Source organism: Nannobrachium achirus, assembly GCF_963921795.1.
Source record: "Nannobrachium achirus genome assembly, chromosome: 6".
Lineage (NCBI taxonomy): Eukaryota > Metazoa > Chordata > Actinopteri > Myctophiformes > Myctophidae > Nannobrachium > Nannobrachium achirus.
The window spans coordinates 19,132,141-19,150,869 of NC_137815.1; the positions used below are offsets into that span (position 1 = coordinate 19,132,141).

The following is an 18,729-nucleotide window of genomic DNA, read 5'->3' on the forward strand; positions in this document are numbered from 1 at the left end:
CCTGCCATTTTTCTTTTTGTTTCTCAGTCTTTTTGTGTCAGGGACGTGCTGGGCCCCTGATTCAGCCCGGGAAAAAGAGTTGGAGAGGCCCTCATTGCCCGCTATAGAGAGAGATCTCTCTATAGCGCTGCTGCTACTCAAAGATTTGCCATTTCAGATCATGACAAGTGACAAGCCAGTGGGCCAATTACATGAGTTATATTTTGTCGTTGTCGGGTAGAAACCTTGTATGTCCAAAACCGTTTGTTTTGTATTTATCATTTTAAAAATGATTTACACTAGTGAAAACAGCCGATCTACAAGCACACAACGCCTCGCACCGCGAGGCGTTGTGTGCTTGTAGATCTGCTGTTTTCCCTACTTTTGTGCGACAGCCTTGTAATGTATTATGGAGCAGGGCTTTGCTTTGCGAAAAAATGTACACATTTTAAACTTGGAGATATGAGGTTTCTGCCCGATTTACTTTGTTGGCCGCCCAGCCCCCAAAATGGAACGACGGCCGACATTTTATTTTACATTTTTTTCCTAATGGCCGGACTGGACCGGCCGGGAATGAACCGGCCGTTTGAGAGTTGTCCCGCTTTTCCCAATGGCCAGCACGTCCCTGTTTTTGTGTGTCTCTGGTGAGGTGGAGAATGCACTGTTGGCAAGGCTACAGAGATTTCTCGCCCCCCTGCCCGGCACTAAAGAATGTCCCGTCTCACATTGTTATTCTGTTTAGTCTTATGACTTTATAAATGACATCCCCTCTGCTCTGCCTTTCTTCTCCTGTTTTCTCAGTGTTATCTTACAGGGGTGAAGGATGATGGTCATTTGACAAAAAGAGCATGGACAGTTTATATGTTTTAACACCTTCACCATATACTATGCGCGTGGTTGTGATACGTAGGAATGCAGACTTTGATACAATTTGACAAATATGGTGAATTTTAAGAATACCATGCCTAACTCTAACCCTAACCCTAACCTCAGTAACCCTAACTAAATTCGGACTAATGAACCTTCGGACTTATGGGCAGTCCCCCAAATATTGACAAATTGTAGAACTTTAACTTGGTCCTTTTTTTCATTCCAATACTTTTGTACTTTTGAAAAAAGTACAAAAGTATATAATCACACAATTATATTCTGCATGGTATTGCAATGTATGAGTACTTCTTTGGCCACTGCTAACAAAGCGACGAGCGAACACGGTATAAATTAGGACTTAAGGAGGTTTCTCTTGACCTTCCCTGTGCTGTCAATAAAAGCCCCGGCACAGGAAGTCGACGTTCAGAAACATCCTGACAGGAAACCCTGCTCTCAATCCCATAGTCTAGACACACAAACAGAAGCGGGCCAGAAAACATCTGACTTTAGCCTTTTACGCCGCTATTAGATATCCAAGACAAACGTGTTAACTCGCATCACAAAGAAGGTGTTGAGATAATTAAACAATAAATAAGAGCATACACACAGTACGTATGACCGCTAGTTAGTGTGACTTAATTGTGTTTAGCTAATAGCGTCACGCTAGCAAACAGGAAGTGGCATTTACCAGAAACAGATGGCGAGGCTGTCTGCTCTTCCTGCTGACCTTCATCAGCGTCCCCTCCTTTATAAACACCTGGGAACACATCCACATAAAGTCACACACAGTCACACACACAGGCTGAAACAGAGCTACATACATTACTGTACCGTTCCCATGACTGAACAAAGTGCAATGTTTGTGATACTGTTTGTTCAACCATTTAAAGCAGTGTTTTCATCCTATTTCATGTCAAGGTCCGTTATTGTTTTCAGCATTTGAGCCGGGGACCACCATTGGATGAGATTTAGCCTCTCAGACCCAAATCGTAGAATATTTTGTTATCGTTGGATACGATTTTGTCCACAATTCCATGCTGTATTGATGTGGTCATAGGAGAGATAAACAGGCAAAAATAAAAAAAATCTTCTATTCTCTAATTGAGTAGACTTGTTGTAAATTAAGTAATGCAGATAATAATTTAAATCTTGAGAGCGTAAAATTAAACACTTAAAGGAGTAGTTCACCCCCAAAATGAGTTCAATAATACTTTATTGTTTGTGTCGAAATTCCTAAGCCAATAATTTGAGGGGACTCTTTGTAGGCCCATTGATTCCCGATGGAGACCCAAATGCATTTGAGTCTCCATCCGGAATCAATGGGGGTACATTTATTATAATCAAATAATAAGTGTTGCCTAAAACGACATGCCCCAAAATAAAGAGTGCCTCCCGGACCAGCTGCTCTCTCCACCAACCACCCCCGCAGAGGGAGAAGCAGGGGATTCCCGGATGACCGTTGGGATAAAGGGCAACACTGGGGTGGTGAGGGGAGGGGGGGCAGGGAGGGCAGGAGGGCAGGGCTGGCACCGCACCATGGCAGGAGAAACAATGCTGTTATCATAGCCTACCCTGCCAGGCTGCAGCAGGCCCCTCTGGCCTCGCACACTGTACTCTATGTTGACCAGACGCAACAGGTTCTCCTGGGGAGGGGAGAGTGAGAGAGAGAGAGAGAGAGAGAGAGAGAGAGAGAGAGAGAGAGAAAGGACAAAGCAGAAGAAAGCATTAGAATGGTTTTATGTTTTACAAGGCAATATATCGTCGCTGTCGGGTGAAAACCTTGTATGTCCAAAACCGTGCGTTTCGCATTTTTCATTTTAAAAATGATTTAAACTAGTGAAACAGCCGATCTACAAGCACTACAAGCACCGCGAGGCATTGTGTGCTTGTAGATCTGCTGTTTTCACTACTTTTGTGCGACGGCCTTGCATGATGAAGCCGGGCTTTGCTTAGCGAAAAATTTTACAAATTTGAAACTTGGAGATACGAGGTTTCTGCCCGACAGTGACGATATGAAACAAGCGGAATACCTTTCGTCGACTCAAACTATTTAACTGACGAAAACTAAATAAAAACTAAGCTATGATGACTAAAACTGAGACTAAATATATTGACAATTTCGTCAACAAATAGACTAAAATGGTAGGGAGGGACTAGTGGAGAAGAGGATCCAGTAGAACTAAAAGACAAGTCATTTTATGTTTGGTTGTGCTCTGGTGTTGCGCTAGGGAAATAGTAGATCTACAAGCTCACAACAAGTTGCACTGCAGTGCTTTGTGAGCTTGTCTTAAAGTGAGGAAGGCACTTGCATGGAAGGCCCTGAACAGCATGAACAGTGTATGGAACTCCAACCTCCCCCACCAAATCAAACTCAGCTTCTTCTTTGCAATGGTAGAGTCTGTTCTCCTATATGGCAGTGAATGCTAGACCCTGAAGCCAACCCTGCAGAAGTCTCTAGACGGGTGCTACACTAGAATGTTGCGTGCAGTACTTAACATCAGCAAGAGTGCACATGTTACCAACAAGAGCCTGTATGAGGGTGAGCGAGAAAATTGCTGCTAGAAGAATGAGACACCATGAGCTGCCAGCCAGTAAACTGGTGCTGTGGGAACCAACACATGGGCACCGGTCACAAGGACGTCCCACAATAACATACGTGGATGTACTCAAGAAAGACGTAGGAGCACAAAGCAAAAAAAAAAAAAAAACGAGCTGGCCGGATGTATGGAGAACCAGGATGACTGGAAGCGACGATGGAAGGCTCGTCTGAGGACGACCTAGAGAGAGTATCTGCTATTTCCAACATGCAGCCAGGTATAAAATCGGCCATTTGGATGCCATCAAGGCCTGCCAAAATAATCTTTTGTCCACAAAATAGACTGTAGATTTATCATTTAGGTGACTAAAACTGTTTTAGAATTGTATTCAAAAGACAATGACTAAACTAAATCCAAATTTGCTGTCAAAATTAACACTAGAATCATGTGCCCCTATCTGACACTCACCCCGTGTTTCAAACTGTCATTGGCTTGATCCGCAATACCAGACACTGTCACCACAGCAGCTGTATGGGAGAGAGACAGAAAGAGAAACAGAGAGAGAGATGTTATGAGGTGATTTGCGTTGTGCCACATCTTTTGTTTGACTGAATCGACCAGGACCGATGCCGGAGTTTTGGGTCCAATACCATGTCGCAGACCACCGATGTTTTGACGCATATTACTTGAAATTAATTTGAAAAATGCAAGTTTCTACTTGAACATACAACAAATAAATAAAAATACTAACTAATAGTAACTCTCCTATTTTTGAACTTTTTTTTAAAAACTATACTGAGTCTTACTGACGCAAAATAGGGATGCCATGTTGAAAATGCTTAGAAATCGTGACACATCGCATATATGCTGATATCGATCTTAAAAAAAAAAGTTAAATATATTGGCCTCGCCTACATATTACCCCTGCATTCTCCCACTGTAGTGAGCAGGGTGCCTGGGAGAACCTATAAGCATCTGACTTGGAATTCACTTCCTTACCTGAGATAATAATAATAACAATAATAATACTGTAACAACAACAATAGCTTGAATTTATATAGCACATTTCCTGAACCCAAGGAAGCATTACATCAAAAAACAATGAACAACCAACAAACAAACAAACAAACAAATAAACAAAACAATAGTTGCCATAAGTTCCAGAGATAGTGTTACTGCAAATATAAAGTACTAGAAGAGAGCCACACCACAACTAGAGCCAGAACTGTCCAATAAACAGTACTAGACCTTACCCGTTTGAAGATATGTGCTCCAATATATGTGCAGAGTGTGGGTTATGGAGAAATTAACTGTAACTGGTGCGTGTGTGAGAATATGCGGGAGCATCATAATGTAAGGAGCAACCCATGGAGGAGTGTATATTTTTTGATGGATACAAAGAATTTAACAGCTAAATTAGGTGAATAGAAGTATGGGGATGTATGCGCTTGCCATACCCGTCGGAAGATAAGACACACATCAAATGCACCCGGTGCATTAGTGACCTGTGCATGCAGGCAAACCACATATATGAGAGAGAGAGAGAGAGAGAGAGAGAGAGAGAGAGAGAGAGAGACACTGCAACATTCCTAACTGTGAGATTGGTGTGTGTTAGACTTCAGTCCGCACATCACCACCCCCTGTTGGTGGGTGGTTTGTAGTGGAAAAGCATTTACTGACTGACTGAGTGACTGACCTCCTACTGACTGACCTGCCTAATTATATGATAGATTGGACATTATATGACTTTTAGTACGACATTGGTATAGGCAATTTTCTTTCTTTTTTGTTTATTTTTAAGTATCAGCTAAAACATCAGCAGTGTCTTTTTTTTTGTTTGTTTGTTTTGTTTTATTTTACTGAATGGGTTCCCAGATTGAAACATATCGTCGTTGTCGAGCAGAAACCTTGTATCTCCAAGTTTCACATTTGTACATTTTTTCGCAAAGTAAAGCACTGCTTCATCACACAAGGCCGTCGCACAAAAGTAGTGAAAACAGCTGATCTACAAGCACACAACGCCTCGCGGTGCGAGGCGTTGTGTGCTTGTAGATCGGCTGTTTTCGCTAGTTTAAATCATTTTAAAAATGATAAATGCAAAACAAACGGTTTTGGACATACAGGGTTTTCACCCGACAACGACGATATGTTATTTGCCGTTTAGGACTCTCCAAACTTGGGATCGGCAACGGACGGACAGAGAGAAACATCTCTCTCCTGACTGTGTATCCAAGCCAAATGAGCCCTGATCAACTCCCCGTGAGGTCGTAAACACCTTGAACCAGGCCATGAATAACAGAGAATGCCGAGCGAGCTTTAATTTCTCCCGCTAAAGGCCGTCAGAGACATGATAAGTGCCCTGCCGTGAGCTATCGTACGATATGTTCTACACTACAGTGAGATGCTGCTGTACCTTGAGTGTCTTCATACTCCTTGGAGTCTGGAGAGAGGTTGTTTAGGTAATCTGGAAGAAGAGGCAAACTAAATGAGCAAATCACAGTAGCGAACCATAAAGTCAAGTCGAGGCCGCTAATGAAGTATAATCAAATATATAATGGAGTAATCAGTATAGCAGTGGTAAGACAGTGTCCAGTTAATTACTAATAATTACAATGATTCATTATTGAATAACTCAGTTGAGGCGAATCTCTCTACGCCTATTGACCAGTGGTGTAAAGTAACAAACTAATCACAAAACATACATTTACCACTTTAGCCTTATATAATGTGGGCTACATTTTGGCCGTTTGAATCTGTTGTTTTCAAAAGATTTTGATACATTTTACACATTTGAAAACGTGTGAAATGGGACATTCTGCATAATGAGTAACTTTATACTTTTGTACTTTTACACAAGTATATTTTGAATACTGGACTTTTACTTGTATTTCTACATTGCCGTATTGATACTTTTACTTAAAAGAGTACAGTAGTTCACTCCCCAAAATATTTTTCTATTGATTACTCACGCCATGGAGACTTGAGTTCAATAATATTTTATGTTTTTTTGTCGCATTCCTAAGACAATAATTTGATTACAATAAATGTACCCCCAGTCCCCCATTGATTCCGGATGGTCTATCCGGAATCAATAGGGGTAAATTTACTTTTTTACTTTTTTTTAACTTAGGAATGCGACAAAAAATATTATTGAACTCAAGTCTCCATGGCATGAGTAATCAATAGAAAAAAATATGGTACATTTTGGGGGTGAACTACTCCTTTAACACAATGCCTGCCAAGGGTTAAAAAAAAATCTATCTTAGTACTGCCCGGCTTTTTACAAAAAATTAAAATGAAAATTAAAAAAAAATTAAACATTTTTTGAAAAAAAATAAGCTCTCAGAAGATGTCCATTGCCCCCTTGCAGTTGGCAGAAAAATATAATCAACCCCAAGAAAAATCTATTTTTAGATTAACACACACTAACAATTACAGCATGTGGATGGTGGCCATTTTGGCAGCCATCTTGAAGAAGGTGTGCAGAAAGCTGATTACATGAATAACATTTTTATAATTTTTTATCAGCATCACAGGCTGCCCAAAGAGCTGTGAACACATTGCTGTCTCATATATTAGTGAACAGTGCCCCCCAGTGGCCAAAAACGGTAGAACGTACAGTAACGTGTAAGGCGGTAGATAGCTGGGCAAAATAGAACGTTTATAAACGTGTAAGGCGGCAGATGTGTTAAAGTAAAAAAATGTGAGTAATTTTTTCCAACACCGCTATTGACCAATATGTCTGTGAGGGTCAGGCCCATGTGAAGACTCACCGGTGAGGAGCATGCGGTACTGAGCCACGCGCACCACCACCTGAAGGAGCTGATGTTTGAGAGAGATGTTCTCACCGGCCGGATTCTGCTGCTGAGACACACACAAATATACAACACTTAACTCACACTCAACCCGAACCCCAGGGGTCAAAGCCATACTGGCTTGAGGTGGACATTTTGTAAAAAAAAATTACTTTTGAAAATAGCCGATCTACATGCTCACAACGCCTCACGTTGCGAGGCGTTGTGAGCATGTACCGGTAGATCGGCTATTTTCACAATTTCTGCCTCTAATATTTGACAATTTGGCCAATGTTTAATTTGTCATTAACAAAAGGTATTAACAAAATCAATAACCAAATCAATAACCAAAGACAATGCATAGCTATTCTTCCAAGACCTTCCAGGAGGACCCTTGATCAATTCCAAAACATTTCCAGTACTGGAAAAATATTTTTCTAATTTCAAAATATTTCCAGGAATTTCATGACCGTAAGAACCCTGACTTTAAATAGTTTTTGAGCGGTGGTTACACCGTCTCCTATACGTGGCCGTGTGTGTATGCGTCCGTCCGTGTGTGTGTGTGCGTGTATGTAGCCTGCAGGCCTGCAGTACCTTTTATGACCACACATGTTAAGGGAGGGGCGCTGTTGTTCAGGCCAGGCCAGACCAGGCACACACACACACACACGCACACACACACACACACACACACACACAGGGGGGAAGGGGGGGGGGGGGGGGGTAAACCACCGCTCAGTTCACACGGGTGTGATTTTTTGTTTTTGTTTTAGCATCTTGATTCTTCGCGTAGTCAGTGCACTTTGGCTTTGTAGGGCAGTATACAGTAGAGTGATTTTAGACAACCAGAGAAAGAGAGAGAGAGAGAGAGAGAGAGAGAGAGAGAGAGAAGCAGTGGGAATAGAAAATTATACAGCAAAGGGCCTTTCAGCACAAGCACAGGTCAGTTGTAAAAAGTGGAAGGAGGGACCAATAACAGAATGCTGGTCAGCACTTGTGCCTTGTAGAACATCAAGTGTGTGTGTGTGTGTGTGTGTGTGTGTGTGTGTCCTTCTCACACACACACACACACACACACACACACACACACACACACACACACACACACACACACACACACACACACACACACACGCACTCACACACACACACACACACACACACACACACACACACACACACACACACACACACACACACACACACACACACACACACACACACACACACACACACTCTCTCACACACACACACACACACACACACACACACACACACACACACACACACACACACACACACACGCCACACTTCAAGCGATCACAAATCAATGCCACACTTCTGGCAGGGCAATATGTTGATGGGACCCGTACAGTATAAAGACCATGTCCATCGTCTAATTAGCCGTGGTCAGCTTCTCTGCCCCCCCCCCCTCTCCCCAGGCCTCCCCACACGCTTCTGTGAGAATATATTAAACCACCATTTTAGCACAGAGGATAATAAAGTTGTTTATCCTTCGAAATAGGTGGCCAAACCAGTCACTCTCAGACGCGAGAGACACGCGAATGTACAAGTGAAGTGAAGTGATGAGATGTGTGATGAGTGTCATATTATGGGATTCAAGATAGCAAGGTTTCCCCCAAGTGGTTCTCAACCAGTTCTCAACCAGTCCGGCGGGGACCACCAGTGGTCCTTAAGGGCGTTCCAGGTGGTCCCCAGCTAAATGATGGAGAGTTGGTAACCAAATGGACCCTTATAGATCTGTAACTCTTGTGAGTGTAAAACGAATAAACCAAATATGTTTCATTTGGTTTCAAGAGTGAAATTGTGAAACATCTGTATTGCTTCTGCACAATTAGAGTTGGAGTTATTTTAATCAACATTGGCCTGTTATCTCTCTAGGTACCACATCAATACAGCATGGAATTGTGGAAAAAATCGTATCCAACGGCAACAACATATTTGAAGTTCTGGGTTCCAGAGTTTTGGGTGGTACAGCACGTGACTCAAATTAAGCAATATTACACGAGAGGGTGTGGGATAACTGAATTATTTGCACGACAGTGATGCGGTCAGGAACGAGCCGTAGGCGAGTTCCGCCGAGCATCACTTGCAATTATACAACTGTTGCCCTTAAAAAAAACACGTCAACTTAATTTCATTGTAATTAAGATATTCGATAGGAATTTGTAATTTTTTAATGCCACATTTAGCTACTCTGTCCCTGAACGTCACATGAAAACCGCTAGCCTAGGCTGCCTAGCCGCCTAGCATAGTGTGGGGAGAGAGGAGCGCTTGCGGTCTTTCATGACCAACGCAGCTGATTTCTTTACTTGATGAGAGACCGTGCATCTGTGCTCGTTATATGCACGGTTGGAGAGCCTGTTTTCCATTGAGAGCCCGACTACCTGTTGTATAATGCAGAATAAATAATGGACCTTGATATGAAAAGGGTTGTCAACTAGGGATGGGACGATATGAAAATTTCATATCACGATTATTGTAACAAAAGAAATCACGATTTACGATATTATTGCGATAGTCAAAATCCACTATCCTGGGGCGGAACATTTGCCAAAAAATAGCAGATCTACAAGCTTGTAGATCGGCTATTTTTTGGCAAAGACATTTGATAGAGAGGGAAAAAAAGACTGTATCGAATACGTATATTATAAGTACCTTTTACCATAGAGGGTTTAAATGGTACCGGATATGCAGCTCGGCAAATGAAAGGTGAATTGATCCCAGTTCATGACGGAGGACAAAATCACGGTAAATTAAATCTCCACGATACGATTATCGTGAGTGTTTTTTATCACAATAAACGTTAATATCGCGTATCGTCCCATCCCTATTGTCAACAGGCAGATTCATGCAGGACCAGGTACATTCACAGCCAGCCACTGTTGCTAAAGAACTTGCTATGAAGGTCAACAGAGGCGTGCTTCATCGCTTCAGGGTCCAGCATTCACAGTGAGTATAGTAGAACAGACTTCTCAACCTGTGGGTCGGGACCCCCAGGGGGGTGCCCAAATTATTTTGGGGGGGTCCTCAGATGATTAACTTAATGTGCAACATAGTTTTTTCACTCAACAGTAAACAAACGAACATAAAGTGTATGTGTATATGAGGGTATCTACACATTTCTAAAGTGACAATTTAAGGACTTTTTAATACCTCTAAAATGACAAATTAAACATTGGCCAGATTGTCAAGTATTAGAGGCTGAAATAGAGGGTATGTGCATGCATAAAGTGAATGGCAAATCGAGTGGCAAATCGAGTGGCAAAGTGAGGGACAAAGTGAGTTTAGCATTGTTTAATGGTGTTTAATCCAATGAGATAGGACTTTTCTGTTTGGATGTATGGGCTGTCAAGGCCAGAAAGTAGTTTTTTTTACACTCAGTAGGCGTTCCCACTTAACTTCCGGGTATGATGATGATGTCACTCGCATACCCTCTATCGTGATCTACATGCTCACAACGCCTCGCCTCGCAAAATATGTCTATTTTGGGGGTTGCGGTCTGAAAAGGTTGAGAAACACTGTAGTAGAACATACTCTACAGTTGCCGATAAGACACAGAGTTTGACATGTTGTGGGAGGATTGATTTCCACACTCTGGTCATGCCGCTCTGATCACTCCTAGCTAGCATACTTCCTTCCTTTAAGGTCAACGCTCTGAACTGTTTTCATCCGACTGCTGGCTTAGTGTATTTTAAGCTCACAACTCACACACACACACACACACACACACACACACACACACACACACACACACACACACACACACACACACACACACACACACACACACACACACACACACACACACACACACACACACACACACACAGTAAACAAACCAAGCCAAGCAAGCATACTGTATCTGCCTCATCTCCTTGACTAGAGCACACTTACTTTGTCTCTGTCATTATATCACACGCACGCACGCACGCACGCACGCACACACGCACGCACGCACGCACGCACACGCACACACACACTCCCGATCTGGGAGGGTGGGAACAAGAGAATATCGCTGATAGTGATCAATAATTTATGGTGGCTTGACGTTCGCTTGCTAAAACTTTAGAAGAGGTGAATTAATCGTTTTTGATTCGCTTTTAAAATTCGGGAGCAATTCGGGTTCACTTTTTTCACACTTCACTCATTGGCCTGACCCAGTGTTGATTTAGTTGACTAAAACTAAAACTAACTGACGAAAACTAAACAAAAACTAAGCTTAATATATTGACAATAAAAAAGTGACTGAAATGTTAGGGAGGGACAGAGATCCAGCAGAACTAAAAGTCAAGCCATTTTATGTTTGGTTGCGCTCTGAAAATAGCAGATCTACAAGCTCAGCTTGCAGATCGGCTATTTTCAGCACGCCACCAAGTGTAAAATCAGCCATTACGACGCCATCAAGGCATCGCCAAAACACATTTTTGTCAACAAAATCAACTGTAGCTTTAGTCGACTAAAACATTTTTAAGTCCCTGAGGGACTCCTGGGGGTCAACCAACTAGTATAGGGTTCTACGACAGGTTAAAAGGATGCCTGGCTTATAATCTTTGTATGCCTTAATACATTATACTTTCCCCAATAACTAAAGCTTTAACCCATTTAGAACGGGTACACATTATTGTGTATCATTATTTCATGCCTTAACTATTGAAAAATAGCAGATATACAAGCTCACAGCGCGGCACCGAGTGCCGCGCAGCGAGCTTGTAGATCTGCTATTTATGAAAAATCGTGATTTTGACCCGATTCTATAAGTCTCTTTTGAATCCTTCTAAGATTTTTTGAAAGACTTATGTTTCTATGTCAGCAATCTGGCTGGCCAGCCATCGTCAAAGAAAAGGTCCTTTTCACTTAACTGGAGCTCAGTTAGTCTGTTCTTGAGAGACTACTATGTCAGTGGTTCTCAAACCTTTTCATGTGAAAGACCCCCAAAATGATATTTATTTGGCCACGGACCCCCATCTCAAAATATCTAGTTCCAGGGACCACCCAGAAGCAAAATTTGAGTTACAAACATTCACTTAGAAAATACATATATTCAAAGATTTGCACACATTTTCACGACTTTTTCAAAAATAGCAGATCTACAAGCTGTGAGCTTGTATATCTGCTATTTTTCACTGGTTAAAGCATTCAATAATTCTAGGCCTAAAGCTAAATTACAAATCAATAAGATAGGAAAAAAAAAATCAAACGTTGCCCTCAAAAAGCGACAACACTGGCCTGGCTGGTACCTCGAACTGGCGTACGATGGTGGCGAAGGCGGGCGAGGTCCTGCAGCTCTCGTCCAGCAGCGTCATGCTGCGGTCGTAGTGGCCGATGTACGTGGTGAACACCAGGAACTCTGACCTCCTGGCCAGGATGACGTCTGCGATCCTCTGGTTCTCCTCCCTGCAGAGATTGGGCAGGGGCGTCAAAAGGGGGGGAAAAGTGGGACTGAGTTACTAGGGCCCAAGATGGAGGGGCCTTAATTATTTTATCTACCTGTTTCCGCAAGACTTTACTGTAGCATTATCTGCGGGACATTTCCGGTTAACAGCAGACATACAAGCTCATGCGCACTTGCGAGCTTGTAGATCTGCTATTTTGCAATAGCTAAGTGGGACTGAGTTACTTGGGCCCAAGATGGAGGGGCCTTAATTATTTTATACTTTAGCTATTGGAAAAATAGCAGATATACAAGCTCACAGCGTGGCCCTTGCGAGCTTGTAGATCTGCTATTTTTGAAAAGTCGTGAAAATGTGTGCAAATATAATACCGGTATATGTATTTTTTTAAGCGAACAAATGTTGTTTCTGGGGGGTCCCTGGAACTAAATACTTTGAGATGGGGGTCCATACATATAATTTTGGGGGTCCTTCACATGAAAAGGTTTGAGCACCACTGACACAGAAAAAAACATAGAATCGGGTCAAAAATATTCAAAGACTTGCACAAATTTTCAAGATCTTTAAAAAATATCTGCTATTTTTAAATAGTTAAAGCACAAAATGATGCGTTCCCAGTCTAAATGGGTTAAACCCCCGCCCCCTATGAAGAACATTCATGGTGGGCCCGCAGTGAATCCGTGTACCCAGGGCCCAGAATTTGGTGCGACACCCCTGGGCAGGGGGCAGCAGTGGGTGTGATTTCGTCTACTAAAACTATGAGAGAAAATGTTTGTCAACTAACTTTTTTCACTGTCGAAAACTAAATGAAACCGAAATAAAAATGACGCTATGATGACTACTAACGCTGGTGAAATGCTCACCTGCCAACGCTCCGTCCCCCCGCAGGGACACGCCCTGTCGTCCCCGTGCGAGGACACTGGTGAAATGCTAACCTGGCGACGCTGGTGAAAGCTAACCTGGTGAAATGCTAACCTTCGTCCCCTCGCGGGGACGCAACTCCGGGTCGGGGACGCGACTCCGGGTCGGGGGCACTAGAAGAGATCGCTCTTGCTGGATATATGGGCATTCCCAGATATGGGCTTAATATATATATTTCTTTATAACTTTGTCTTTATTAAAGATTGCATGAAATGGGCTTAATATTGATGACATCAGGGATCTCCATATATGGGCATAAAAGGGACAAGGGTGGGCATAAAAGGGACAAGGACAGAATTAATTTACAAGTGTGGTTACCGGGTCGCAAGTCACACTTCTGAATTCTGTCTTGGCCATATATGGAGTGAGGTGTCACTGTAATGCTCTGAAAATAGCAGATCTACAAGCTCACAACCCGTCACTCTGTAACGCGCTGTGAGCTTGTAGATCAAATCAGCTATTTTTGGCACGCAGCTAAGTATATTTGAGGCATTATGACGCCAATCAAGTAGACGAAATCAACTGTATTGTAGCTTTGGTCGACTAAAATCTTATGATATTTATAGTCAACTAAAACTAGAATAAAATTAAAACACTTCAGATGACTAAAATATGACTAAATCACAATTTGCTGTCAAAACCAACACTGGGGTGAGGGCCAGGATGAAACGACGGGAGAGTTTCAGCAGTGCACACTTCGCTCTCATGCAAAAAGATGGATTGCAGCCGTGATGGGTTAATGCATGTATTCAGCCAAGCACTGCCTCAATGTAAAGCAAAAGAGAGGAGGATAACTGTGGTACTGGTAATGCCCTGTCTCCCTATCTTTGATTTATGGTGTGTGTGTGTGTGTGTGTGTGCGTGTGTGCGTGCGTGCGTGCGTGCGTGCGTGCGTGCGTGCATGCGTGCGTGCGTGCGTGCGTGCGTGCGTGTGCATGCATGCGTGTGGGCACTCGTGTGTACAGTATGTGCGACATCCGTAGAGCCAGATTTGTAGTTAATTGCACACCGGTGTCGTCCATTCAAAACAGATGATCTATAAGCGCTGTGAGCTTATGGATCGCCTATTTTTAGAGCATGACGCGATGCACTCGTGAGTATAAATCAGACAATAGAGCTACTGTAGGGTGGGACATTGGTGACAGCTCACCATTGGTGTTAAGTAACTAAGTAGGCTACATTTTACTCAAGTACTGTACTTAAGTACAATTATGAGGTATTATTACTTGAGTATTTCCAATAATTTTACTTCCGCTACATCTCAGAGGCAAATATTGTATTTACTCCACTACAATTATTTGACAACTTTACTTACTACGGTAGTTACCTTGTAGATTTGAATTATTATTTCTAAAACATACATTACATACATTAACCACATTTCTATACATTTTAAAACGTCTGCATAACAGGTACTTTCTACTTTTGGTAATTAAGTAGGCCTACATTTTGATACCAATACTTTTGTTCTTTAACTCAAGTCAAGACCTTTTTACTTGCAACATAGTATTTCTGCATTGCAGTATTGATACTTTCACTTAAGTCAGGGGTCTTCAACAGGGGGTCCGGGACCCTTGGGGGTCCTCAGAGTTTGTACAGGGGGTCCTCCAAATCTTTGTGTGATAGAAACTTATTTCTCCTTTTTTATATTAACCACTTGAACCCTAGCGTCCATATTCGGAGAACTTTAGCCAAAAATAGCAGATCTACAAGCTCACAACGCCTCGCAGCTTGTAGATCAGCTATTTTCGGCAAAGAGCTTTGGTGTAGAGGGGAAAAAGAGCAGACTAAGTACAGAGTGAAAGGTCAAGTTTTTGGAGTGGTGAAAGCACTCCCAATAGACAGGTATGTCCGTGGGTATGTCCGTGGGTGGCTGGGTGGGTGGGTGGCTGGGTGGCTGGCTGGCCGTGTCCGTAGCCTGGCAATACCTTGAGTGGCCACACACAACACACTAGTTAAAGGAGGGGCGCTGTTTTGTGCAGGCCAGGCACACTCAACACACACACACACATACACGCACGCACGCACGTACGCACGCTGCTCAGATTCACCACTCCACTTCGAACCGAGGTTTGATTTTTTAAGTATTGACGGTTCAAGTGGTTAGTTATCTGAAAACACAAATTGCCATGAATCCAAAATACACTGATGCTTGTGCTGTCAAACAATGAAACTATAGAATCTATGAAAAGGTTGTGGGGGTCCCTGCTTCATCTCTCACTCTCTGCCTGAAAACGTGGAAGACCCCTGACTTAAAGCAGTAAAGCAGGTGAGTACTTTTCCCATCAGTGCGTCTCACCAGTGTCGGATGCGGTTCTCCAGCTCGGTGAGGATCTTGCGGTGCAGGGAGTAGACGTCAGGCAGCTCGTTGAGGATCTCCCTCAGTCTCTCTTCGTCCAGCACCGGGTCCCCCTCCTCCCCCACCGCCGCTCCCACCGATTCCCGGAAATCCTGTGTGGGGAAAATGAATGTCGCTATGATGGGATTTGTCAGCGTGTCTCCTGTTTGAAATGCAGGGCACACTTTCACTGGGGCAGGTAGCCCGCACGATGCTGTCCCTGTCTCTAATGCAGGGGTTTTCAAAGTGGGTGACGGGGCACCCTAGGGTGCCGCGACAGCAGGCCAGGGGTGCCGCGAGATAATTTGATAATATTTGGAATTTATTTGAACACTTGAAGAAATATTAGTATCATTTTAAACTTGAAGTACAAAGTTATTTTCAGTCAGTTCTAACCAAAATGGCTATTATCTCAACGTTTTCCTCGCAACATAATATCGTCACTGTCGGGCAGAAACCTCTGTCGCACAAAACTAGTGAAAACAGACGATCTACAAGCACACAACGCCTCGCGATGCAAGGCGTTGTGTGCTTGTAGATCAGCTGTTTTCACTAGTTTAGTACATTTTATAGATGATAAATACAAAACGAACGGTTTTGGACATACGGTACAAGGTTTCCACCCGACAACGAAAATATGCTATAAATATAAGCTGCTGGGAGTGAAAATTATAATGTAGGGGTGCCTCGGATTAAAAAAAATATTTATGGGGTGCCCTGAGACAAAAAACGTTTGGGAACCCCTGCTCTAATGCATACTTGGGCAACTGGCGGCCCGGGGTACGCATGCGGCCTCCACCTTCACTTAATGCAGCCCACAGGTAAATATCAAAATACTGATATAATATTGATTTCAGCTGTTCCAATTCCAAACATGCAGACATGACCCACTTTAATTACTTCAGTCTATATTAGTAGCTTAACAGTTTTACTGCCAGATGTTATTATTTATTTATTGGGTCTTGTGCCAGCAAAAGCAGCTTACCTATTCTGCAATTATATTATCCCTGCTGGGATAGGCTACTGATAACTTGGAAATTAATAATATTCCTGGCAGTATAGGCGCACAAGCATATTGTAAATGGCTGTGTATGTGTATACTTTCACATTCATACAAATTAAGTTCATAACCCATTTAATGCCTCAGACATGAAATGGTTAAAAATCCAAGCTGCCGGCCGCCTGCTCCGTCCACGGCCAGTCTCTTATTTTGAAGGACGGAAGTAGATCGAGCTAACTAAACGAATTCCTACTTGACGGAGATTCTTGTGGTCCAGATGTAAACAGGAGTGGAAGATGGATCCCTTAATACTTTTGCTATTTTAGCGAGAATCCAATGCCATCCTTGGCATCAAAAGTGTTTTTTGGAGAAAATGGACTATAAAGATGAGAAAGACCGTTGGCTTCCATGTTATGGGCACACTATTGTGTGCACGTGGATGCGCGATGATGATGAATCGGCGAGTCCACCCGTGCCAGCACTTTCCAACGGACGGTACGTAGCCCTTGCCAGCTTTACTGTATACAGTATATATCGAGCGTATACGCGGGATCGGCACAATAGATACCTAGTATACAGTTAATGGATAAATGAAGTTATTTTGTTATTATTATTTTTTTAACAAAGGACGTCAAACGAATCAATCAATCAATCTAATCTGACTACTTTTGAAGACAGTCTACTTTTGAAGACAGTCAAAACATATAAACAGACAGAACGGTTCATAAGTCAGAAGAGATAAATGATAAATGCTCTCTTATTGAATAACTGTACATCATATGAACTCACTGTTCAGGTTGGAGCGTTTCACATGCTCTACAACAGTGGTTCTCAACCTTTTCAGGCCGCGACCCCCAAAATAATCACACTTTAACCCCTCCCTGACGAGCACTAAGAGTTGATGTATTACATTTTGTATAACACTGTTCTATTGTGAAAATAGCCGATCACAACTATTTTCACAATTTAAGCCTCTAACATTTGACAATTTGACCCATGTATAATTTGTCATTTTAGAGGTATTAAAAAGTCCTTAAATTGTCACTTTAGAAATGTGCAGACAACCTATACACTTAAACTCTATGTTTGTTTGTTCACTGTTGAGTGAGAAAACAATGTTACACACTAAGTTAATCATCTGGGGACCTCCCAGAATAATGTGGGGACCACAGGTTGAGAACCACTGCTACAACTGACCTCAGCTGAGCACAGGAAATGACCTGCCAAACTGAAAGTGGTGCATGACTATGTTTAGCAAAGGAAAAACACCTAGAACAGAATACACAGCTAAGCCAAAAAAAAAAAAAAAAAAAAAACACACACACACAAACACAACAAATGAGTAAACAGTACTCATATACCATATTGTTGCTGTCAGACAGAAAAGTATGTTATAAAGTAAAATATAAATGAATGATTTGTCACTTACTTCCTGAAGAAGCTTGAGAGCTTTCACGTGTCTGTGGACAGAGGTAGATCAAAATGTAGTTCAAAATGACAGTACATGCACGCACAACATGGTAGTAATAAGACTTGGTTAACAAGTAGGCAAATTATGTTTTATTATAGAACCATACTGGTGGTCTGGCATGTTTAACTCAATGACAACTGGACATACTGTAGAACATTTTCCAAAGCAGATAGCCATTGGATTCTATTCATTTCAGTATGTATGGAAATCTTACCTGAAGAGAATGGAAGATTAACATGCTAAATATTCATACGCGGTTATTTTTGGTGAAAATAACAACTAAGTTATCATTGCATTTTAATGCCTTTTATTTTAAAGCATGGACTTGACTGAAAAGACTAGCCATAAACAGTCCTTGGATTTTTAATATACAAATCCAAATTCAAATGTCTGTGATATAGCCAA

General features: G+C 42.3%; 1 protein-coding gene across 2 annotated transcripts in view; it reads right to left on the minus strand.

Annotated features, from left to right (window-relative positions):
* The window catches only part of fgd5b (FYVE, RhoGEF and PH domain containing 5b), a 51,907-nt gene that overhangs the window by 14,785 nt on the left and 18,393 nt on the right, over nucleotides 1-18,729 (minus strand). For both annotated transcript variants that reach the window (XM_080727518.1, XM_080727517.1), the window contains exons 5-12: nucleotides 18,283-18,313; nucleotides 15,815-15,966; nucleotides 12,442-12,598; nucleotides 7,160-7,247; nucleotides 5,800-5,850; nucleotides 3,855-3,913; nucleotides 2,421-2,492; nucleotides 1,538-1,606 (exon numbers count right to left, since the gene is read on the minus strand). In XM_080727518.1, the coding sequence (XP_080583644.1) occupies nucleotides 1,538-1,606; nucleotides 2,421-2,492; nucleotides 3,855-3,913; nucleotides 5,800-5,850; nucleotides 7,160-7,247; nucleotides 12,442-12,598; nucleotides 15,815-15,966; nucleotides 18,283-18,313 (679 nt within the window). The remainder of the gene's footprint in view (nucleotides 1-1,537; nucleotides 1,607-2,420; nucleotides 2,493-3,854; nucleotides 3,914-5,799; nucleotides 5,851-7,159; nucleotides 7,248-12,441; nucleotides 12,599-15,814; nucleotides 15,967-18,282; nucleotides 18,314-18,729) is intronic.